General features: G+C 41.2%; 1 protein-coding gene across 10 annotated transcripts in view; it reads right to left on the bottom strand.

Moving 5' to 3' along the window:
- Positions 1–25,434, bottom strand: part of mad1l1 (mitotic arrest deficient 1 like 1) — a 1,066,498-nt gene that overhangs the window by 612,789 nt on the left and 428,275 nt on the right. For all 10 annotated transcript variants that reach the window (XM_069928298.1, XM_069928297.1, XM_069928299.1 and 7 more), the window contains exon 15: positions 20,978–21,060. In XM_069928298.1, coding sequence (XP_069784399.1) covers positions 20,978–21,060 — 83 coding nt within the window. The remainder of the gene's footprint in view (positions 1–20,977; positions 21,061–25,434) is intronic.

Here is a 25,434-nt window from a genome sequence, read left to right as displayed (position 1 = left end):
AGATGTAGGGAGAAAACCACCACAAGGTCAAGGCAGCTGAATGCATGGCTATTGAAAACAATGTGATTAAATTCCAGAAACCCAAATATGAATTTTAAATCCCATGTTAGTATCCTAAAAACTGAATATGGACTTGATCCAGACTAACTCCGACTCTGGATAATAGATTCTGGCTGATGCAATTCTGTCCTATGCCAGCTTTATCCCACATTTTCCAAGTCTTTTTTTTTCAAAGAAAGAACTTCTTTTGGCATTTCCCTCCTCAAAGCAGGACATGCCAGCACACCCCTTTGGTACTGTTCTCTTAAATTCCTACCTCGATTTCTCCATTGTCCTACTGCCGCAGTCAGCTAGCATCTCCTTTAATTAGTTTAAAAGTCCCCCCTCTCCCCCCCCCCCACCCGCCACCAGTGCATCCTCAAAGAATTCCACATGGCACTCATGGCTATCAAAGTGCACCAGAATCTCAACTCCCCATGTTATTGGAACATAACATTGCAGCACAATCCTCTTTGGGTGTTGTGTCCTATGTTCTTCATGGAAACCAACTCCTCATTAATCTAATCCTTCCCAGCATACACCCATTACTCTCTTTCTTACATCCATGGGCCTATCTAAGTAACTTTTAAATGTCCCAATTGGACCAGTCTCCAGCACCACCCCCACCAATGCATTCCAGACGCCCTCAAAGCTTACCTCGACATCTCCCTAGACTTCCCTCCATTCACCTTAAACAGATGACCTCAAGTATTTGCTATTTGTCTTCCCAGGAAAAAGTTGCTGGCTGTCTACCCCAAGTCCATCATTACCTTATAAACTTCTATTTCGTCCGCTCTCATCCCTCATCTTTCCAAAGAGAAAAACCCTCAGCTCTGTCAACTTTGCATCAAACGACATGTTCGCTAATCAAGGCAACATCCCAGTATATCTTCTCTGCACCTTCTCCAAAGCTTCTGCATCCTTCCTGTAATGAGATGACCAGAACTGAACATAATACTATTCTTTCTCATTTATACATTCCTAAGATCAAGAAGATTGGGACCATCATGACATCTCAATTATCACATCCTCCACAAGTTGTCTAACAAGAAATGTACTTTCTGCTCCCTCAGCCCTCAAAAAATTCCCACAAAATTATTGTCTCCTCCGCTTAGTTTTCTGATCCTCACAGTTGCTGGTATTGTTAACCGCTCTGCACTCTTGAGTATTAACCCTCTCCTGTCAACATACTATCACCTTAAAAATGAACCCTTCACTCACACTTATCCCATTTATAAATTCATTCCATTTCCTCTTTAAGTTCTTGAACATCTTGCTGCCTCCCAGATCATCTTCCAAGTAAGTCCATGCTTTGGCAAACCATTCTTATCAAAGCACTAATGCCATCTTCACTGGCTGTGCTGAAAAGCCATAGAGATGAACTGCACAGACCCACCCTTCAGCCTTCGGCATCATGCTATCCTATACTAATCTCACACATACAAAATTCCACATCCCTCTATCCCCTAACAATTTAAGTACCTGTCCAGAAGCATCTTATATGTTGTTACTGTTCTTGCCTTAACCACCACTTCTGGCAGCCTATTCCAGATGATAACTGTGTTTGCCTCCTTGGATCACCTTTAATCCTCCTTCCTCTCACCTTGAGCCTGAGTACTCTACTTTTAGACCTCCCTGCCATGGGAAACAGACTCTATCTATCCTTTCTATGCTTCCCATAATTTTACCACATGAACTCTTTGTTTCCATTGATCCAGGAAAACCTGACCTAGCCTATCCAATCTATCCTGATAACTCAAGTCCTCTATATTTCTTTTTCGGGAGCCTGTCTGATTTTTGGCACTACTGAAGAAAGATCCAGACCTGAAATGTTAATTGCCTGTTCCTTTCCATGGGATATTGTGTGTCCTCCATCAATTTTGTGTCCTCTGTGCCTGATGAGATTATTTAGGAAGTCCACATTGCATATTTGTACTTTATCCTACTGATATGTTACTCAATGCATTTATCAGCCACAAACTAAACATCACAACCCCTCCGTATCAATCTCTACCATCCCACTATCTCAGAAAAGGCTGACCTCATCTCCTCCTTCCAACACCACCACTGCTGGGTCCAATAGCTTTTGCCTGATTTAATAGCTGTCTCTATGATCACAGCCAGAGTTTCTCCTGCTGAGAAGTGGCCCACGTGGAACAGTCTCAGTTTCAATCCCATCAACTTACTTTTACAGTGCACTGATGCCCACAAAGAACCAAAATCTCCATGAATTTTGCTGCAAAGTTCCATTTTGCCATGGTCCATCCATTTCCAATTATTTTCTTCCTCTGTTCTCCACCTCCACTTCTGCTCTTGGGTATTTAAGATATTGCATTAATGCCTTAGTTAATGTATTAACAGTGAGTTAGGTACCAAATGCGTTGAATCGTGTAAACATATCTCAGCATTTATTTCTACCTAATACAATTAAATAAAACATTTTCTCATGATATTCCACTGTAAGAACAATTTATTAGTACATTACCATGTCGTAAATCTTCAAATCTTACTTTACATCTTTCTTTTAACTACAATCTGTTTTTATTATTCATTCATTATGCCTACTATACAATCAGTCAAAATAAAATAGCATTTTTCAAAATGAGCTATTTAATACAGCTAATAAAGAACTACATGCCAAACAGCAAATATAAAGCAGTAATTAAATCTCAGGGCTCTACTGACATTCACAGCCATTTCATTCTTTTTAAAGTTGTCACCACGACTGTTCAATTGAATTATCACAGCTTTCCTTACCACAAAACATCCTCGTGAGGCACAATTTTCGTGCAACAACAATTCCTGTTTCTTTTTGCAATTGGATAGTTAAATACTCATTAAGTGTTATAAAAATCAATTAATTTAATACTTTCAAAGCCTAATTCCCACCTACTATTGATTCCTAAAATTTTACAACAAGTCACAATAAAAACAAATCATTGTTCATTGGTCAATGTTAAGCATTTTAACTTAATTATTTTAGTCACATTACATTTTTTTTTAAATGCTTCAGCGCAAGGAAAATCACCAGTAGAAGCAATAAACAGGGAATTGACAAAGACAGAACGTAGATAGTGGAAAATGAATGCTCCTTATGCTGGAGAATGGTTGACACTGGCAGTCCCTTGAGATAATGACTGGATGTATGCCTGCAAAAAGACCTAGATGGGCAGCTGCAATTGAATACAAATAGCAAATGAAATTTAATTCTGACAAGTGTAATGTGATACACTTTGGCAGAAAAAATAAAGAGACACAATTTAGGTTTTACATCACTATTCTTGAGTGAGTGTAGTGTCCTACAGGAGGGCAAGAACACAGGGACTAGGTACATACAAACTGAAATCTTTCAAGATGGCAAGGTATTTGCTGAAGATCCGCCATTGCCAACAAACAGAGGTGGAGACATTGTTATGTAATGGAAACAAAGAAATTTATTTCAGTAATGTGTAGGTTGTTACAAGGGAAGGCTCGGAAAGTAGGGGTTCATAAATCAAGACAAAGATGGGAAGTAGATCTGAATAAGCACATAGATGAGCGCAATTGGATCGAGCTATGTACAGAAAGTATGAAAAGTAGAATAAGTGTGAGGTATAGGTTGGTACAATCTAATTTTATTCATCAGACATATTTGACACCACAAAAGCTAAATAAATTGAACCAGATCTTTTCAGATTTATGTTTTATATGTGGACAGGAAACTGGTATATTTCTGCGTTCTACTCGACAGTGTTCTAAGATTAAACCCTTCTAGTTGGAAATAGGTAATTTATCAGAATGAATAATAGTTAAATTCCCACAAGATCTAATGTTATTTTTACCTAGTGATATTAGAGGGATTAAACCTAAATTAAAATTGAATTATGAATCAAGTGAAGTTTGTTCAAATTGCTTTAGCAATAGGTAGAAAATGTATTGCTATAACTTGGAAGTCTAATACAGATTTGGGAATGGAGAGATGGCATGCAGAAATTCAAAGTTGTATACCACTTGAGAAAATTACATAATTTAAGGGAAAAAATCATACATTTTTAAAACCATGGTGCCCATATCTACAAAGTGTGGGTATGAATATTTAAATGAAACTCAGACTATCTCCTAAAAGTCTTTGTATATCAGAAGAAGTTTTACAGTAAGGAGTGCCCCTGTGAAAGATCTCTTGTTCTAAACTTTTTTTTTGCTTTGTACGGGGTTAGAGGGAGGAGGGTAGGGGGTTTACCCCCACATGTTTCTATTTTGTTTATTTTTTCATATATACACATGTATTTGAAATGGATTTGCAATATCATAAAATATGTCAATTTCTTGTGGTTTTAAATTTATAAATAATTTTTTTTAAAAGATGGCAAGGTGTTTAGATAAAGTGACTGGTAAAGCATATGGGATCAGAGTCTTCACAAAGAGATGCAGAGTCCACAAGTAGGGGAGTGTTATCAAATACATAAAATGCTACTACTTAATTTGTATTTTGGGTACTGCATTTACAAGATTGAATGAAATGTTTCCACAGAGAAGAAATCTCAGCCATTACCTGACTGGTTCATAGATGGTAAGCAGAGGGAAAGGTGTTTATATCAGACGAGACCAAACACTTTACCTCTGGGCAAAAGACAAAAGGGGAATGAAAGGTAATAGATTTTATGCAGAAGATAGTTCATGATCTGTGAGAGTGCCTGTACAGAAACAAAATCAAGACTACTTCTGTATTTGAAGTGGACTGAGGCAAGCAAAATCCAGATAAATTAATAAACTAGATCAGAAGTTCATCTTAAAAATAATCTCTTTGATCACACAATTTCATAAACATCTGTTAATTACTTGCATGCAAAAAATCATTATTTACTGCAACTTTCCATGAAGGATTATTCAAAGTATAATAGCAAAAACATCATTTCTACCCCCCAATACCCTCCTCGAGATGGCAGAGGCCGACAACATCGAATCCATGCTTCTGAAGATCCAACTACGTTGGGTCGGTCACATCTCCAGAATGGAGGACCATTGCCTTCCCAAGATCATGTTCTATGGCGAGCTCTCCACTGGCCACCGAGACAGAGGTGAACCAAAGAAGAGGTACAAGGACTGCCTAAAGAAATCTCTTGGTGCCTGCCCCATTGACCCCCGCCAGTGGGCTGATCTCGCCTCCAACCGTGCATCTTGGCGCCTCACAGTTCGGCGGGCAGCAACCTCCTTTGAAGAAGATCGCAGAGCCCACCTCACTGACAAAAGACAAAGGAGGAAAAACCCAACACCAAACCTCAACCCACCAATTTTCCCTTGCAACCGCTGCAACCGTGCCTGCCTGTCCCGCATCGGACTTGTCAGCCACAAACGAGCCTGCAGCTGACGTGGACATTACCCCTCCATAAATCTTCGTCCGCGAAGCCAAGCCAAAGAACCCTCCTTTCACTTCATTTATGGCATGTTCCACTGTACTTCAGAAATAAACTAAATGTTTCAATCCATAGGATCAACCCACAAGCTTACAATTTCAAGTTGTCATTTCTGTTAAATTGACAGAAAACAAGTACTCTTTGGGCAATGGACAAAAAATTGAGTTGAATGATTGCTTCGAGAATGGTATTGGAATAATGAGGAATAATGCTTTGAAGTAATTTGAAGTTTCAGAAAGCCCACCATTGAACACATCCAATAATGAACAGCAAAAGACATTTCCATGCTGTTTTAGTTAAGCTTCACCTTTTGTTAACATCTGAATGACCAATTTCTTATTTGAACCTTAAGAATTTTGTGAGGATCAATTCCTCTCAACACTCAAGAGCACAGATAGATCTAGTCTGCATAATATCTCCTCCTAAATCAGACCAGTGCACCTTCATTCCTCCTTTGCAAAGCCATTTCCCTCAGCATTAACGTTACCTTGATCCCACTCTCGTTTTGCTGCTAAAGAGGACATGAAAATCACAGATACTTTCATTCAAATGGAAGGAAGTGGTTTCTAAAGTGAGTTGATGGGAAGTTTTGGGAATTTGGTGTCAGGGATGAACTTTGTGCAGGCTATAGAGTGTCACCAGAGCCTCAAAACTGGGGATTTTGGGCCAGTAAAGGGTATTGTCATTGGTTGGCATACATTACCAATATAGATGGAGGATTTTGCAGAGATAATCTGGATTGTGGTATTTTTCCAGTGCCCTAACATGCCTGTTGCAGGTAGTTCAGGTCTTGCAGTAGGAGATTCAGGAATGACCACCCTCCACTACACATCAACAACTCTGTAGTTGAGAGAGAGGAGAGCACCAAGTTCCTTGAATTTCACTTAACTAGTGACCTATCATGGACACACAACATCTCCTCACTTTTGTCAGGGAGGCGCAACAGCAACTGTACTTCCTGAGAAGACTGAACCAGACAAGGCTACCAGCCACCGTTATGTCAAAATTCTATAGGACCTCAATTGAGAGCACCCTAGCTGGCTTAATCATAGTGTGGGACAGTTGCTGCAGAGAAATGGATGGGAATTCAATCCACATGACCATAAGAATGGCAAAGAGGACATCAGGAGCTAGCTCCACCAGGATGAGGAACAGCTTCTTTCCCATGGGCAGTGAGAATGCAGAACAACCAAAGGAACTGCTCCCACTAACCATCCGAGACTCTTATATGTACAAAATGATACTTATTTGTTTATATTGATGAAATACTTGTCCTGCATATGTATTGTTGCATGACTGCATGCTATGCACAGAGAATGCTGTTAAGTGTGAGGTCATGATAATGAAACTCTATTTTCCTCAGTCAATCAAAGGCTGTGCTGGCACATTATAGGTGTTGGCAAAGGTTATTTTTAATGCCTGTCTTCAATGAGAGGTGGTTCCCAAGAACATTCACCAAACCTCCTCACTTGCAAGTATATCTTTCCTCCATCAAAGAGACTTAATCTGAACGTCGAGGCCTCCATCAAATTGGAGTGGGCATCTTGACATCTGTATCAAATTCTTTTACAATAATTGCCTGTATACAGTTTCCTAAATGTTTCCAGTCCATGTACTTTAACATACTGTGATACATGGACAAGAACATCCAGGTACCTCTGTAAACCAACACCTTAACTCTCACTCTGCCTGGCTATTTTTACATATTAGATTCCTTCTGCCCATTTTCTGACCCATTCACCTTATCTAGCGACATCACTCTGAAGCCTCTCTAAATCCTTTTCACAGCCCACACTGCCACCAGTTTTGTGTCATCACCAAATATGAATACACGATTCCTATCTATTGACATAGATAGCTAGCACCCCATCACCATTCCCTGCAGCACTGCCCTAATCAGAACATCAGCCTGAAAACTTTCCTTTTATCTGACTCCATTTTCTGTGCGTTAATCAACCCTTAATCTATATTTCTATAAAACATGCACTATAATTTTGTTTAATAATCTTTCGTGTGTTAACATAATGAATGCCTACTCTCTATCTATTCTGCCACTGCAATATGAAAACTTAAAACAGATTTGCAAATATGAGTTCTCTTTGATAACTCCATGTCCAGTTCGTCTCATTCTTTAATCATTTTTAAGCACCTTATTAATGTCATTGCAACATCTTCTCCATTCCTGATAGATTGATTAACTGGTCAATACCTCTGTGTTTTTCTCACTTCCATAAGCATACATCTATTAGCTACTTTCCACTTTTCAAGGAGATGTAGAGCATTGAAGAATGATGACCAGTGCATCCACTATTATCACTATTGACAGGTCAGGTGCTTACATATCAGGTTCCAGATGGCAAGGTCCTCGGCAATCCTCATTCCCACCAGGTTCCAGACAGAGAGGGTTACATGACACTCCGCCATCCACACTACACAATTGTTCACGAAAATGTCATAGGTGGATAGGATTGTAAAGAGAGCTTTTGGCATATTGGCCTTCATAAATCAAAGTATTGAGTACAGGAGTTGGGATGTTGTATAAAACATTGGTGAGGCCAAATTTGGAGGATAGTGTGCAGTTTTGGTCACCTAACTACAGGAAAGATATCATTAAGATAGAAAGAGGATATTGCCCGGACTTCAGGAACTGAGTTACAAGGAAAGGTTAAGACAGGTTAGGACTTTATTCCCTTGAGTATAGAAAAATGAGGGGAGATTTGATAGAGGAATTTAAAATTATGAGAGGGATAGATAGAGTAAATGTAGATAGGCTTTTTCAACTGAGGGTAGGTGAGATATAAACCCAGAGGACATGGGTTGACAGTGAAAAGGGAAAAGTTTAGGGGAATGTGAGGGGGAACTTCTTCGCCTAGAGAGTGGTGGAAGTGTGGAAAGACTTGCCAGTTGAAGTGGTGAATGCAGGCTCAATTTTAACATGTAACAAGAATTTGGACTGCCCAGCTGGGAAATAATTTATTCTCACAGGCTGTGAGACTGAATGACAGTATCCTGTAACCAAGTAAATCATTCCAAAGTATCTATGTATATTTAAATTATATCTTAATGTAGGTGTCATTATTAAGCGCTGTGCATAGAGTATGTGCGAGCATCATTGTCTGGAAAAATGGCTGTTTCATCGGGTCACATATGTACTGTGAGATGATAATAAATTTGAACTTGTACATACTTCATCTGTTTGTGTCTCTCAACAGTCCACTCTCATATTGTGCATTCCATTTCCTTATCAATACCTTGGATTCCTGGCTCATTTCAAAAATTTTCCTCAACCTCGTTTATTGCCTTACTGTGGCTATCGTGCACCTTTTCTTCTGATCTTGTGTGATTTTTAAGCTCTCTCTATCACCTCAGTAGATTAACTGTTAGTTTTTGCCTTTGGAGCAGGTATATTAATTATATTCTTTAAATATTAGCCATTGCTTGCCTATTGTCATTTCTCTTCATGTAGTTTCCCAATCTAATGCGGTAACTCCTGCTTCACACCTTTCCAGTCTGCTTTATTTAGATTTATGATTTTGGGTTCAGATTGAAGTACATCACTTTAATAAATCCTATCACAGTATCATCATTGTTCTCTGAGGCACCTTAGCCATCAAATCTTACATTTTGCATTGCACAGCACGAGGGTTGGTCGGTGCCCAGATGGAGTAGGAGGTGTTGTCCCACCAAAGGGAATTAACATCAACTTTCCCCATTCCTGTATCTCCTTTCCTCCAATTTTCTTGCCCTTGTCTTTCTCTTTTTCCCCATCCCTCTGTCTCCTTTCTTGCAGCCCTGCATTCACAGAGCTACTCCATTCCCCGTTCCGTTCTCAGGTTTTCTCTCCTGCCCTCCTCTCCTTGTCCACCCATGGACTCCTGGGTGTTGGTCTGTGTTCCTCCCCCTACCCCCTCTCCCCCCTACTTTTTTTAATTCAGGTGCCTGTCTGTTTTTTGCTCATATCCTGATGAAGGGCTCATGGCCGAAACATTGGTTATATATCTTTACCTCCTCTAGATGCTGTGGGACCTGCTGAATTCCTCCACAACTTTTGTGTATTGACAACAATCACAGCGTCTGCAGACTTTCTTGTTTCATAACATTTATTTGTTGCTGGTTTCTTCTTGCTATTCCTAAGATCGGGACTAATTCTTTGACAAGCACATACAAGTATGAAATAGAACCATTTGACCTTTGAGATTATTTAGTTGTGTAATTAACAAATTCCTGTACTTCATCACCCTCTACCCAATGCTGGAGCAGAATGGAAACAATCCTAGGTTGCAGAAAAATCTGCAAGTGTATGATGTTTTCAATGAAGTACATTGTACCTGACGACAAAAGGAATTGCTCCACCCTTTCTTCTCAACCTCCAATCCATTTGTGTTTCCTCTAACCCATCTTCACATCATCCCAACAGAATCCCCTAGTGTTTTACTGTCAGCTAAGCCAGAGAACAGGCGGAAGGCACAGAGAAGGTTTAAGATGACACTACTGGGGTCAGAGAGTTTCAATAAGATGGGGAAATTAGCTTGGTTGGAATTGTTTTTATTTGAAACCAATTAGCCAATGAGGAGATTTAATTTAGATGTACAAAATTAACCAAGAATAGCTCCCCCACCTCACCCCCACAAGATCAAAAACCTAAGGAACAAATATGTGAAGTAGCTACAAGAATGTTTAGTGAAGAGAGAGGTCAATATTTCTTTTTAACAGAGAAGAGGATCGTGATGCAAGGATCGACAATGAGATAGACAACAGACTCGCCAAGGCAAATACTGCCTTTGGAAGACTACACAAAAGAGTCTGGAAAAACAACCAACTGAAAAACCTCACAAAGATAAGCGTATACAGAGCCGTTGTCATACCCACACTCCTGTTCGGCTCCGAATCATGGGTCCTCTACCGGCATCACCTACGGCTCCTAGAACGCTTCCACCAGCGTTGTCTCCGCTCCATCCTCAACATCCATTGGAGCGCTTTCATCCCTAACGTCGAAGTACTCGAGATGGCAGAGGTCGACAGCATCGAGTCCACGCTGCTGAAGATCCAGCTGCGCTGGATGGGTCACATCTCCAGAATGGAGGACCATCGCCTTCCCAAGATCGTGTTATATGGCGAGCTTTCCACTGGCCACCGTGACAGAGGTGCACCAAAGAAAAGGTACAAGGACTGCCTAAAGAAATCTCTTGGTGCCTGCCACATTGACCACCGCCAGTGGGCTGATATCGCCTCAAACCATGCATCTTGGCGCCTCACAGTTTGGCGGGCAGCAACCTCCTTTGAAGAAGACCGCAGAGCCCACCTTACTGACAAAAGGCAAAGGAGGAAAAACCCAACACCCAACCCCAACCAACCAATTTTCCCCTGCAGCCGCTGCAACCGTGTCTGCCTGTCCCGCATCGGACTTGTCAGCCACAAACGAGCCTGCAGCTGACGTGGACTTTTACCCCCTCCATAAATCTTCGTCCGCGAAGCCAAGCCAAAGAAGAAGAAGGATCGTGAACTTTGTCTGAATGCAGGTACAAACATTCAATACTTGGATAAGCCCTTGTAGCTTGTATCTCCTGCAGCAAGTGCCTGAGAACTGAGAAATGGAAATACTTTATCTTGCTTGATATGAATACAATAGCTACAAGGACTCCCTCCATCTGTCAGAGAGATTCAGTGACCATGAAAAGCCCTTCCATAGTCTTAAAGGTCTCTGTCAGAGCATTCCTCAAACCTTGCTTTCCTGACAAAATGCACACGCCATACATATATATGGTGGGAGAGTCGAGGACAAGAGAATACAACTTCAGGACTGAAAGGCATTCACTTAGAACAGAAGAATTTCTTCAACTGGAGGGTGGTGATTCTGTGGAATGTATTGCCACAGGCAGTTGTGGAGGCTAAGTCATTGGGTGTATTTAAGAGAGAGATTGATAGGTTCTTGATTAGCCAGGGCATCAAAGATTATGGGGAGAAGACTGGGCAATGGGGCTGAGTGGGATAACGGATCAGCTCATGATTGAATGGCGGGGGAGATTCGATGTGCTGAATAATTTTGGCTCCTATATATTATGGTCGTAACTTATAACCCATTAGACTATAGGTAAATCAATAACATTCATTAAACAATTATTTATAGAAACACATTCCATTTTTGTCTGCACTTAATCTAAAACATATTTCTCCTAAGCTATTGCTTGATACAAGTTGACCCAATTATTTATAGAAACACATTCCATTTTTGTCTGCACTCAATCTAAAACATGTTTCTCCTAAGCTATTGCTTGATACAAGTTGACCCATGCAAAAAAATGGATGGGGAGCTCATGCTTTCAATGTATGTGGTCAAGTATTTTAACTACAATCTCTACGCCCATTTTACAACACTTGTTTCCTGTTACTCTTTCTCCATTTTTACCCCAGGAGTCTCACACTTACCTGAGTTACCCTCTTCCTCCTTATGTCTCCATAAAGTTCTAACCAAAAAGTCAGATTTTAGATCGTATTAGTCATACAGCAGACAAGCCACTTCCTCGTCCACCACGTCCATGACAACGGCCAATCACTCGCATACAGTATAATACTCCCATTTATCAACACTTGGTCCATTGCCTTTCATTAATTGGCAATCCAGGTGCTCATCTAGATACTTGTTAAATGTTGTGGGAGTCCTTGCCTTCCCCTCGGATTGCTCTCTAATCTCTTTCACTTTACCCTCCGGCCAATGGAACTTCTGCTATGGAGAATAGCTGTTTCCCCACTATCTACTCTATCTGTCCATCTCTTAATAAAACAGCTATAACCTGTGCTTCCTCAGTCTCGGCTGCTCCGAGGAAAACAAACTCAGCATATCCAATGTGTCCTCATCACTGAAATATTTCATCTCAGGTATCATCCTGTTGAATTTCCTCTGTATTTTCACCAATGCAAACAGATCCTTCCCCCCACAGTGAGGTCATCTGAACACAACTCCAAGTGTGGCCTAAGTAATATTTCATAGAGTGGTACCATTACCTCTCGGCTCTGTGTACTTTGTACTGTGTTACTACCTTCACAATCCAAGGCCCCTCTGTTCCTCTGTACATTGTATCATTCATTGTGTATATCCTTGCTTGATTAATCCTTCAAAACATGAATCCACATATTTATTTATAATCAAATTCTATCCGCCAGTGCTCTGTCCATCAATATTGCTTGGTAAGCATTGTTCTTTAGGGTAACTCTCCTCACTTTCCACGATGCCACTAACTTACATGTTTACCTGGAAACTTATAACTGTCTTCTTCTTTGGCTTGGCTTCGCGGACGAAGATTTATGGAGGGGGTAAATGTCCACGTCGGCTGCAGGCTCATTGGTGGCTGACAAGTCCGATGCGGGACAGGCAGACACGGTTGCAGGGGAAAATTGGTGGGTTGGGGTTGGGTGTTGGGTTTTTCCTCCTTTGCCTTTTGTCAGTGAGGTGGGCTCTGCGGTCTTCTTCAAAGGAGGTTGCTGCCTGCCGAACTGTGAGGCGCCAAGATGCACGGTTGGAGGCGAGATCAGCCCACTGGCGGGGGTCAATGTGGCAGGCACCGAGATTTCTTTAGGCAGTCCTTGTACCTCTTCTTTGGTGCACCTCTGTCACGGTGGCCAATGGAGAGCTCGCCATATAACACGATCTTGGGAAGGCGATGGTCCTCCATTCTGGAGACGTGACCCACCCAGCGCAGCTGGATCTTCAGCAGCGTGGACTCGATGCTGTCAGTTAATTAATGTACACGGGGAAATAGCAAGGATCCCCATGGAACACTATTTATACAGGCTTCCGTCCCCAACACTCAACAGTCACCCATGCTGCCTATGCCCGAACCAACACATATCTTGGATCCCATGGATTCCTACCTTTGGGACCAATCTCCCAAATGGTTCAAATTAAAATTTATGCTCACTGAAGTCCGTTCAATATTGAAGATTTTTTATTGTCATGTAATCAAACGGAAAATATATTACACAAAATTTCCTTTAGTCTTTCAAGAGGCAGACAGAGTCGCCATTACTATTGCCCTGCGCCCCTTATAGTCAGAGAAATGGAAGCAAAAGAGAGTCACTGAGAGTCCGTGGATTCATCTCCATCACAAACCCCTGTTCTTTCGGTGCCAATCCGAGCTCCAGATCCAAACCTCTGAGACAATCAGGAAGCCTTCAGAACCCAGAGCCCTTCAGGAGCCCCGCGTGCCCTTGGCAACCTCTCGAATCCCAGTTCCAGTACCTGGTTCCCATGAGCCCAGTCTCCACAGCCAACGGCCTGTGTGGGTCCTTCAGCCGCTGAATGCCTCACTGGTCCGCTGCCATGCTGCAAGGTTGTCTCCCATGATTCTTTTTAATGTGGGGTGTTTCTCCCCATTTCTGGTGACCTCCACCAGTCCCATATAACCATATATAACCATATAACCACTTACAGCACAGAACAGGCCAGTTCAGCCCTACTAGTCCATGCCGTAACAAATCCCCACCCTCCTAGTCCCACCGACCAACACCCGGTCCATACCCCTCCAGTCCTCTCCTATCCATGTAACTATCCAGTCTTTCCTTAAATGTAACCAATGATCCTGCCTCGACCACGTCTGTCGGAAGCTCATTCCACATCCCTACCACCCTTTGCGTAAAGAAATTTCCCCTCATGTTCCCCTTATAATTTTCCCCCTTTAATCTTAAACCATGCCCTCTAGTTTGAATCTCCCCCACTCTTAATTGAAAAAGCCTATCCACGTTTACTCTGTCTGTCCCTTTTAAAATCTTAAACACCTCTATCAAGTCCCCTCTCAATCTTCTACGCTCCAGAGAAAAAAGCCCCAGTCTGCACAACCTTTCCCTGTAACTCAAACCTTGAAATCCTGTCAACATTCTCGTGAACCTTCTCTGCACTCTCTCTATTTTGTTTATATCTGTCCTATAATTTGGTGACCAAAACTGTACACAGTACTCCAAATTTGGCCTCACCAATGCCTTGTACAATTTCATCATAACCTCCCTACTCTTGAATTCAATACTCCGATTTATGAAGGCCAACATTCCAAATGCCTTCTTCACCACACCATCTACCTGAGTATCAGCCTTGAGGGTACTATTTACCACAACTCCTAAATCCTTTGTTGCTCTGCACATCTCAATTGCCTACCATTTAATGCATATGACCTACTTAGATTTGCCTTTCCAAAATGTAACACCTCACACTTATCTGTATTAAATTCCATCAGCCATTTCTCACCCCACACCCCCAGCCTTCCTAAATCACCTTTTAATCTACTGTAATCTTCCTCATTGTCCACAACCAATCTTTGTATCATCCGCAAACTTGCTTATTCAATTCTCCACCCCTGCTTCCAGATCATTAATATATATATAACAAACAATAGTGGACCCAGGACCGATCCCTGAGGAACTCCACTAGTCACCGGCCTCCAATTAGACAAACAATTTTCTACCACTACTCTCTGACACCTCCCATCCAACCATTGCTGAATCCATTTCACTACCTCCTCATTTATACCTAATGCCTCCACCTTTTTTCCTAACCTCCTGTGGGGAACTTTGTCAAAAGCTTTCTTCTTTTCTTTGGCTTGGCTTCGCGGACGAAGATTTATGGAGGGGGTAAAAAGTCCACGTCAGCTGCAGGCTCGTTTGTGGCTGACAAGTCCGATGCGGGACAGGCAGACACGATTGCAGCGGTTGCAGGGGAAAATTGGTGGGTTGGGGTTGGGTGTTGGGTTTTTCCTCCTTTGCCTTTTGTCAGTGAGGTAGGCTCTGCGGTCTTCTTCAAAGGAGGTTGCTGCCCGCCAAACTGTGAGGCGCCAAGATGCACGGTTTGAGGCGATATCAGCCCACTGGCGGTGGTCAATGGGGCAGGCACCAAGAGATTTCTTTAGGCAGTCCTTGTACCTTTTCTTTGGTGCACCTCTGTCACGGTGGCCAGTGGAGAGCTCGCCATATAACACGATCTTGGGAAGGCGATGGTCCTCCATTCTGGAGACGTGACCCATCCAGCGCAGCTGGATCTTCAGCAGCGTGGACTCGATGCTGTCGACCTCTGCCATCTCGAGTACTTCGACGTTAGGGATGTAAGCGCTCCAATGGATGTTGAGGATGGAGCGGAGACAACGCTGGTGGAAGCGTTCTAGGAGCCGTAGGTGGTGCCGGTAGAGGACCCATGATTCGGAGCCGAACAGGAGTGTGGGTATGACAACGGCTCTGTTTACGCTTATCTTTGTGAGGTTTTTCAGTTGGTTGTTTTTCCAGACTCTTTTGTGTAGTCTTCCAAAGGCACTATTTGCCTTGGCGAGTCTGTTGTCTATCTCATTGTCGATCCTTGCATCTGATGAAATGGTGCAGCCGAAACTCAAAACGGTCAACCAGTCAAAAGCTTTACTAAAGTCTAAATAGACAACATCCACAGCTTTCCCTTCATCAACCCTGCTCCCTCAGAGTCTTCAACCCCTTGCGGCCGCAGTCAAGCACAGGGCACAGACCCCCACCCCCCCCCCCCCAACCTCGGTTGAAGGACTTTAAATAAAAACATCATATCAATGCCTGTAACAGGCCATTTAAAGCCTGTATGGAGGCCTCAACATTAGGACTGTGTGGTTGGACCATGTGGAGGACCACTGTGTCTTTGCTCTGCTCTTCCAGATCCACATCAGTGGCAGTGCTGCCATTACAGCAGCTCTGGCAGCACCGCCATTTTTTTGGCCACATCATACAGGCAACATCAACCACACTGCCCTCATTGACACCCTCAAACATTCAAATTAGTCAGGTAGAATCCCTCTTTGACTATCCTTGATTAATCCACATTTCTCTTGCATGCTAATTTATTCCCAACAGTCTCTTTCCACTGACGTTAGACATACCAGTTCAAATTACCTGGCTTTTCTCAGCTGTACTTCTACAGCTCCTGTCCTCCTGGCATCTGGTACCTCTTCTGTGGCCACAGGAGATGTTACAGCATCTCATCTCTCTTAGCAGCCTGGGATAAATCTCAACAGGACCTGGGGTTTATGGGGATTAATATCCAATACCTCCTTTTTGTCCAATGGTAAATTCACTCCAAGAATTCTCCCACTACAATTTTCAACAATGCACATGTCAAGTATTCATTTTACCCCTCAACAAAGTGCTTTGAATCTCATACAGACACCTTCTTCTTTTGTATTTAAATCCTTTATTGATAACATGCAAAGCAATGTAACCATCTTTACTGTTCTATGAAAAGACTTTAAGTAATATTCAGTGGTTAATTCTTAATAACAAAATATTGGTATAAAAGTTAATGGGGCTTAATGATATTTAACGTCATTCAAGGATATTCAAAGTCTTAACGATGTTCAACAACCTTTAATGTTCTTTTAGGATGCTTAACTTTCTTCAATAATGCTTAAAGGTGGCTTAAACATTGTTCAATGTTATTAAACGTTCAGCAGAAATTGTCAACACCCAACTCACCTTCCTCAGATCTCCAACTGACCACTCGTGAAGGGGAACCTATATTTTTAAACTCCCCCCCGCACTGTGCATGCGCTGGCCCTGCTCTAGCGGTTTACTGCCAGAGCCAAGCCAACCGCATATGCGCAACCGTGCTCCTCCGGCACCGCAAACAGTGCCGGCCTTCACGCAGCCACGCACAGTAATCAAAATGGCCGCTCACAGCCACCTCACCTCAGGATGCTGCTGACATCCTCGTTTTTAAAATATATTTTTTATTGTTGTATTATGCAAAATTAAACAGTACAATTATATATTGTAATGTATAATTCAAAGGATAAGAAAAAAAATCAAAAAGAAATCACTACCACTAAGCAAGTTTAAAAGCTGACACGTAGGAGTCAAGTGACAACAACCTGGAGATGGGCAGCGCAGCATCAATGCTTCAGAACAACCCAAATTCTTTAGGTTATCATAATAGTCCATAAATGGGCCCCATGTTTTTTTGAAAGTTAATATTTGACTTTTTAATGGCATATCTAATTTTTTTCTAAACTTAAACAAGACATAATATCGCTTCACCATTGTGTGTGTGCAGGTGGAGAATTGTCTTTCCATTTCATCAAAATTGCACGTCTGGCTGTCAGTGACATAAAAGATAAATTTGATTTTGAGTTGGAGTCAGTAATACATCATCATCTTGAAATGATCCAAATAGTGCAATTAAAGGGCAAGGTTCTAATTTAAACTTAAGAATCACCGATAATATCTGAAAGATACCTTTCAAAAAATTTTTCTAAACTAGGGCAAGTCCAAAACTTGTGAACCAAACAAAGCCTCACCAATTGTCACATGGAGGATTTATATCTAATAAAAATGAGCCAATTTAACTTTAGGCATATGTACACTATTAGGAACATAGGAAGTAGGAAAAGGAGTAAGGCAAAAATGGCCCATCGAGCCTGCTCCGCCATTCAATACGATCATGGCTGATCTAATTTATGACCTAACTCCACCTACCTGCCTTCTCCCCATATCCCATAATTCCTCTATCATGTAAAAATTTATCTAACCGAATTTTAAATATGTTTAATGAAGCAGCCTCAACCACTTCCCTGGTTAGAGAATTCCAAACATCCACTACTCTCTGGGAAAAACTATTTTTCCTCATCTCTGTCCTGAATCTATTCCCCCGAATCTTGAGACTGTGTCCTCTCGTTTTAGTTTCCCCGGCCAGTTCAAAAAACCTTCCTACATCTATCCTATCCATACCCTTCATAATCCTATATGTTTCTATAAGATCTCCTCTCATTCTTCTGAACTCGAGCGAATACAATCCTAGACGATTTAATCTTTCATCATAAGTCAACCCCTTCATCCCAGGGATCAACCTAGTAAACCTCTTCTGGACCGTCTCCAAAGCCAGTATATCCTTCCTCAAATATGGAGACCAGAACTGGACACAGTACTCCAGGTGCGGTCTCACCAGTACCTTGTATAATTGCAGCATGACCTCCCTGCTCTTGAATTCAATTCCTCTAGTGATGAAGGCCAACATTCCATTTGCCTTCTTAATAACCTGCTGCACCTGCAACCTAACTTTTTGCAATTCATGCATAAACACTCCCAAGTCCCTCTGCACAACAGCATGCTGTAGTTTTTCACCCTTTAAATAATATTCAGCTCTTTTATTTTTCTTGCCAAAGTGGATAACCTCACACTTACTAACATTGTACTCCATCTGCCAGACCTTTGCCCACTCATCCAGCTTAACTATATCCCTCTGCAGACTCTCCACATCCTCATTACAATTTGCTCTTCCACTCAATTTAGTGTCATCCGCAAACTTGGCTACACCACATTTTGTCCCCTCCTCCAAGTCATCAATGTAAATGACCCCACTTACCACTTTCTGCCAACCTAGAAAATTCCCATTTATCCCGACTCTCTGCCTCCTGTCAGGCAACCAAATTTAAATCCAGGCCAATATACTTCTCCGGACTCTACTTTGCTGTAACTTACTGATAAGTCTCTTGTGTAGCACCTTATCAAACGCTTTCTGAAAATCCAAATATAAAACATCAACCTGTTCCCCTCTATCCAACGCACCCATTATATTCTCAAAGAATCCTAACAAGTTTGTCAAACAAGATCTTCCCTTTCTAAAACCATGCTGCATCTGCCTGATTGAACCCTTACGTTCCAAAAGTTTCACTATTTCATCTTTAATGACGGCTTCAAGCATTTTTCCAACTACAGACGTCAAGCTAATTGGCCAATAATTTCCAGTCTTCTGCCTACATCCCTTCTTAAAAAGTGGCGTGACATTTGCTGTCTTCCAGTCTGCTGGGACCTGCCCAGAATCCAAGGAATTTTGGTATATGACCACCAATGCATCAACTATAACTTCTTCCATTTCCTTCAGAACCCTTGGATGCATATCATCAGGACCAGGTGATTTGTCTGGCTTTAGTCCCATTAGTTTCTCCATCACTACTTCCTTTGTAACAACTATTTTATCAAGGCCCTCCACAACATTCGCATCCTATTGGACCACTTTAAATTGCCACAAACAGTGTTGTGCACAAAAGGAGGATGTATTAATCAGATTACATATAGAGTTTCACTCCTCATCTGAGAATGAAAGATTCAAATCCTGTACCCAATGGTTCTTCATCTTAACTAACGAGGCCATTCTTAAATCAAGCAAATTATTATAAATGAGAGATATTAAACCTTTACGAGAAAGTTGTAAATCAAAAAGTGTATATATTCAATCTCAGATCCCTGACTTTCCACGAAGTCCTGAGGCAAACATCCATGACATATAGACACTGCTCATGAATGGGGACTCTTCAAGTAATACATTGAGGTTTATTTTTATATCACCTAGGTCAGGGTATGCCATAGAGATTGGAAAACACTGTCTTATTGATGGTATGGATAAGCATGGCAGTTCCAAATTATTATGCAAGTCAGATGTTACTCCAAGATGGCGAATAAAATGGTGATAAACAAGGTCTGTAGATGCTGGGGTCCAGTCCTATAACATACGTGCTTCAGAAATTCAATAGATCACTCAGCATCCATCGGAAGTAAAAGCTAACCAACAATTTGGGCTTGAGCCCTTTCATCTGCATCCATCCATGACTTCTTACTTGTTGGCCTATGGTCCTCCCACTGACCCGTACTCCCTCCTCCCCCCCCCACCCCAGCTTTTTATTTAGATACGTGTCCATTTTTCCTAATTCCTGATGAAGGGCCCAGGCCCAAAATGTTCAGTACCCTTTACTTCCTATGGATGTTGAGTGACCTGCTGAGGTTCTCCAGTACGATTGTACATCCGAACAGGTTGGTTAGGTTTCAGGCCTTTGACAGGCAGAGGAATTTGTCAGTGATGAGAGCACAGAGTTTGAGAGAGAAATGAATGATAATGGCTTTGGTTTTCCCAATATTCACTTATAGAGGAGATTCCTCCTCAGTGGACAATCTGAAGACAGTGTGGAGGATCAGAGGAACTAGGAAAATAGAAAGTGAGGTGGGAAAATAGCACATTTGCATAATGGTACATACTTCCATGTTTTTGTTCCAGGTGATTTTATCTGTCTAGTAATAGAGCGGTATGGTTAGCACAGCAGTTAATGTGACGTTATTTGAATAGAAACGAGACAATTTATCTTTAAACAAATAGAGATTGTATTAATCAGATTACAAATAGAGTCCCACTCCTCATCTGAAAGTGAAAGATTCAAACCCTGTTCCCAATCGTTCTTCATCTTAACTAACAAGGCTATCTTTAAATCAAGCAAATTATTATAAATAAAAGATATTAAACCTTTATGAGAAAATTGTAAATCAAATTGAATCCAGCACTGTCTGTAATGAATTGTGCTTTCTCCCCATGACCTGCATGGACTTCCCTGGGTGCTCCAATTTCCTCCCACCCTCCAAAACATATGGGGTTGTAGGTTGATTGGGTGTAATTGAGTAGCACGGGTTTCGATTGCCAGAATCGGCTTCTACCGTGTTAATTTTTTTTAAAATCGTAATTAGAAAGATCAGCCTCCTTTTCTATTGTAGGTGTTTTTCTGTTCTCCTACCTCAGCATATTCCCTTCATCATTGTTGATGCCCTTGTCAGCTGTTGCAAGCTGTCTCTGGAGAACACTCAATTCTGCTTCAAGCTGTGAAAATATACAAAAGTATATGTCAATTTGTTTTTATAGATGGAAGCGTTACAGCTTACAAACCTGCAAAAAGACCATCACTGCTCTACATATTGTCAAATCAAGAAACAACAGAGATGAAAATCCAACCACTTCCTACTCCATGATTAGGCAAAACAAAGTCCTTAATAACTCATGGGAACAGCATCTTACGACATGCGGTGTTGTCAGCTTGTGGCCTCCAAACATCTTATCAAGAAAGATGCTGAATTTCAAAGATAAGCCTTGTTGTGGGGACTTTATTAAACATTGCAAAATACAAGACTTTACTGATGGAGAAAATGCACTGGGATGAAAGCATAATGTAAGATCTAGGATGCAATTCTAAATTATTCATAAGTGCTTCTGTGTATTTTTACTTAAGTCAAAGGAATTTCATATTAAACAGACCAAAATGTAATTTTATTTAACACTGACTGTAATTTGTAATTAACCACCATCACTCCATTTAGTACGTCACTCCTTCCAATAAATCACACTTCAAGGAAAGCGACATTGTTATGATTGTGAAATTTAAACTGCAAAATATAATTCCACACACACAAATTCAGATGCTGGAATCTTGAGCAAAAATGAAGGAACTCAGCAGGTCAGACATCATCATCTAAGGGTAGAAATAGACAATGTTTCCTGTCAAGGCCCTTTACAGATTTTACAGCATTGACTGACATCTTTATGGAAACTGAGAAGCCATATTAACCCAAACAATTTTAATGTAATGCTTATGAATTGATATACCTAACATTTTGATAATATTAAACATGTATTGTTTGCAACAGCCCAATAGTATAATTTATTAGCTTTTCTATTCTATCAGAAAAAGTGATTTGCAATATGGTCAAAAATATTTTTCCTTCAACTCAAAATAAAACTTTGCAAGTCAGTAATTTTTCTGACTGGTTGTTTCACAGCCTGGTTTGGTAGTTCAAGTGCACAGGAATGCAGAAGGCTACAGGAAGTAGCACATGTTGGCAAGTCCATTATGGGCTCTGACCTCTCATCCACCAACAACATCGAAGTGAAGCGGTGCCTCAATAATGCAGCCATCATCGTCAAGGACCCCCTGATCACAAACTCTCCTCACTTCACGCACAAGGTATAGAAGCCTGAGGTCTAGCACTTCTGGGTTCAAGAACAGTCCCCGTTCCCCCCCCCCCTCAACCACTGTCGGGCTTTTGAACCTCCCCTTGCTACACTAATCATAAACTACTCTGGCACCACAAAGATCTGTCTATTTTAACACAACAACATTTTTGCTCTTGCACTAACTCTAACTCGAAAGACGAGCGCTCAGCAGCACAAGGACAGCTTCTTCCCCGCTACCATCAGATTCCTGAATGATCAATGAACCAAAGACACTGCCTTACTTTTCATCCACTACTATTGTTATATTTTTTATGTAGTAATGTTGTAAGATGGTTATAATACGAATGTTTGCCGCAAAACCCCGAATTTCATGACCTGTTCATGACAACAAATTCTGATTCTGAACTGTGAACAGGTGTTTGCTATCTTTTATATTTATTATCTCTGACTATACCATTTCGGAGCATTTGCACATTGTACAGAATGAAGGGGCTTTTGTGATGAAGGGTGCAGCAGCACCTCAGGTGGCTGGGGGTCCAACCCCGTGAAGGAGGCCATTGAAGAGGTTTTTAGAGCAGACTCACTGACAATTTCTTATGACACTACAACCAGGTGTCAACGTCAAGTTGCCTCCATCTTATTCAGCCTCTGGCTCCCAATTCATTAATGCCGCTGAGAGAATTGGGCAAAGGGTGAGACAGGGGTAAGATGGAGAACACAGGGATGAAGAGATGGTGAAGGGGGGTCAGGAGAAATGGTCAAGATGTATTAGGGGCAAATGGGCATGGGGAGGGGGGTACAGTGAGGAAGGAGCATGCGGTGAGGAGGGACAACTATATTTATTATTTTTTTATTTAGACATACAGCCAGGTAACAGGTCTTTTCGACCCATGGCCCTGTGCACTTAATTTACACCCAATTAACCTCAACCCCCAGTACATTTTGAATGGTGAGAGGAAACCAGACCCCCCCCCGGGGAAAATCCACACAGACATGGGGAGAATGTACATCGTGATATTCAAACCAGGTCCCGATCACTAGCACCGTAAAGTCATTGTGTTAACTGCCACGCCAACTGTGCCACCCCATGGAAGCCAAGGCAAGAGGGACATGGTAGAATCAGGTGGTAGGGGTTTGGGAGAATGTGAGAGAGGTGAGGAAGTGGAGGGTCAGTGAAATGAGGAAAGAGGTTGGGGACGATGGGCAAGGGGAGACAAAACTGAAACTGGTTGAGAAGGACAATGTAAAGAAAAAGTTGAGCAGAGATGAGGTGAGCAAGACTGAAAGAAAGGAGTAAACTCTTGATACTGCAAAAATTAAATAGATCTAAACTAGTACTGTCAGACCAATGCTTCAGATGTGGCATTGAGACAGGAACCTTTGTGCACGTCACCTGGACATGTACCAAGGTGAGACTCTTCTGGGTAGAACTAGGCCAGAACTAGAACTTTGCCTACCAGGATAAGTCAAGAGAAGAAAACTCTGAGCTCTGGCCGTCATGTCATGACAAACCCATAAAACCCTGACGTATGTCTTATACCTTTGTTGTGAGTGTCTTGAATGTCGTGTGTCACTATGGTTAGTTAAGTGAGGGGGACAGAAAAGCTTGAAATCTGTATAAAATGGATCATTGTAAATTGTAGTCAATGCTGATACTGTTAACACTGACACTGATAATGTTGATAACTGAGTTGACGTTTGGAAAATCATAAATAAAATATCAAAAAAAAAGGAGAGAACTTTGAAGCTAACTTCCAGCTCCTATTTTTTTTACTGACCTTTGCAAGGAATCAAGGACTTACATTCAGCAGCTTGTTATATAATACAAAACATTTGGCTTTAGTGTGTGGTTATTACAGCAATTAAGAAAAGAGTTAAGACATAGATCTATCTTAGCAGCGGAATAATATAATGCGTTATAGTTGCTCCTTGATGCAAGAAATAAAATGCTTCAAGTTACTGGAGGCAGTTCACGGAGATAAATCACTACATTAAACATAGAGGAAAATCAACACCTCACAGAATGACAAATGTGGATATTTTCTTTCACTATTTATTTATGGTATTTTTAAAAATCCATAAAACATGCAGCAAATACAAGGGTCACCTGAGCTGCTGAGTATTTCCGGCATCTTCTATTTTTAGTGTCCATCATCATAACATTTTACTTTTGTTCATTTATCTGAAGCATCTTTATTATGAAGAAAAATAAACTTAATTTTGATGGAAAGAAACAATATTGATCTGGTAAACTCTATATTACACGCTTTAACTTTAAAATGCAATTCCAATAAAAACTTCAATAAATGAGAATAGCAGGATTTGCAATTTATACACATCACTTCCCTCTTAAATTCAGTAAAATTGAAGTCCACATCCCTTCAAAATAAGTTGAAAGACAGTTGTTGGACACTGCGGGAGTGTTTATATGAAACAGGATAAACACTCATCCTTAATATGAAGAGACAACTACTCAAGATCTCAATTTCAGAAACAATCACTAAATAAACCAAACAGGAAGCCAGCTGAAGAACATCATGCCAGTGTACATACACACTCAGGGTTAATGGAACAGTCAGTATTTTGAATAACCTGCAATGCACAGACATGCTGGAGAAACTCAGCAGGTCACGCAGTGTTCACAGGAAGTAAGGTGTTTGTCTAGCACATTTTGTATTGCACTTTGCTGCAGCATCTGTGGACCTTCTCGTTTTTTAAAACACCTTCCGTCCGTCCATCCATCCATCCATACATTGTACATACCATCCATCCATCCATCCATTGAACCATGCACCCATACATACATTGTACATACCATCCATCCATATATGGTACCATCCATCCATCCATACATACATACATCGTACATACCATTCATCCATCCATATATTGTACCATCCATCCATACATACATTGTACATATCATCCATGCATCCATCCATTGTACATACATCCATACATTGTACCATCCATCCATACATACATTGTACATTGTACATGAATACTGCACCATAAAGATGTTAGAAAATCAAGATCTCAAAGCTGGCACTAATATGGTTGACTGGACAATCATGATCTCTGCCCCCCTTTAAGTTGCTGGGGCTGGGAGGACCTCTACAGAGGTTCCTCTAGTTACAGATAAGCCCACCGATAGAAATCCAACTTTGAGCAAATTATTACGAACATTTAAAAAATGATGAAATGGTTTGTGGTATTCATTAATGATTGCATACAGTATATATCTTC

This window comes from Narcine bancroftii, chromosome 3 (genome assembly GCF_036971445.1).
Source record: "Narcine bancroftii isolate sNarBan1 chromosome 3, sNarBan1.hap1, whole genome shotgun sequence".
NCBI classification, from domain to species: Eukaryota; Metazoa; Chordata; class Chondrichthyes; order Torpediniformes; family Narcinidae; genus Narcine; species Narcine bancroftii.
The sequence above is the reverse complement of the archived record's forward strand: the minus strand, read 5'-3'. Positions and strand labels throughout refer to the sequence as shown.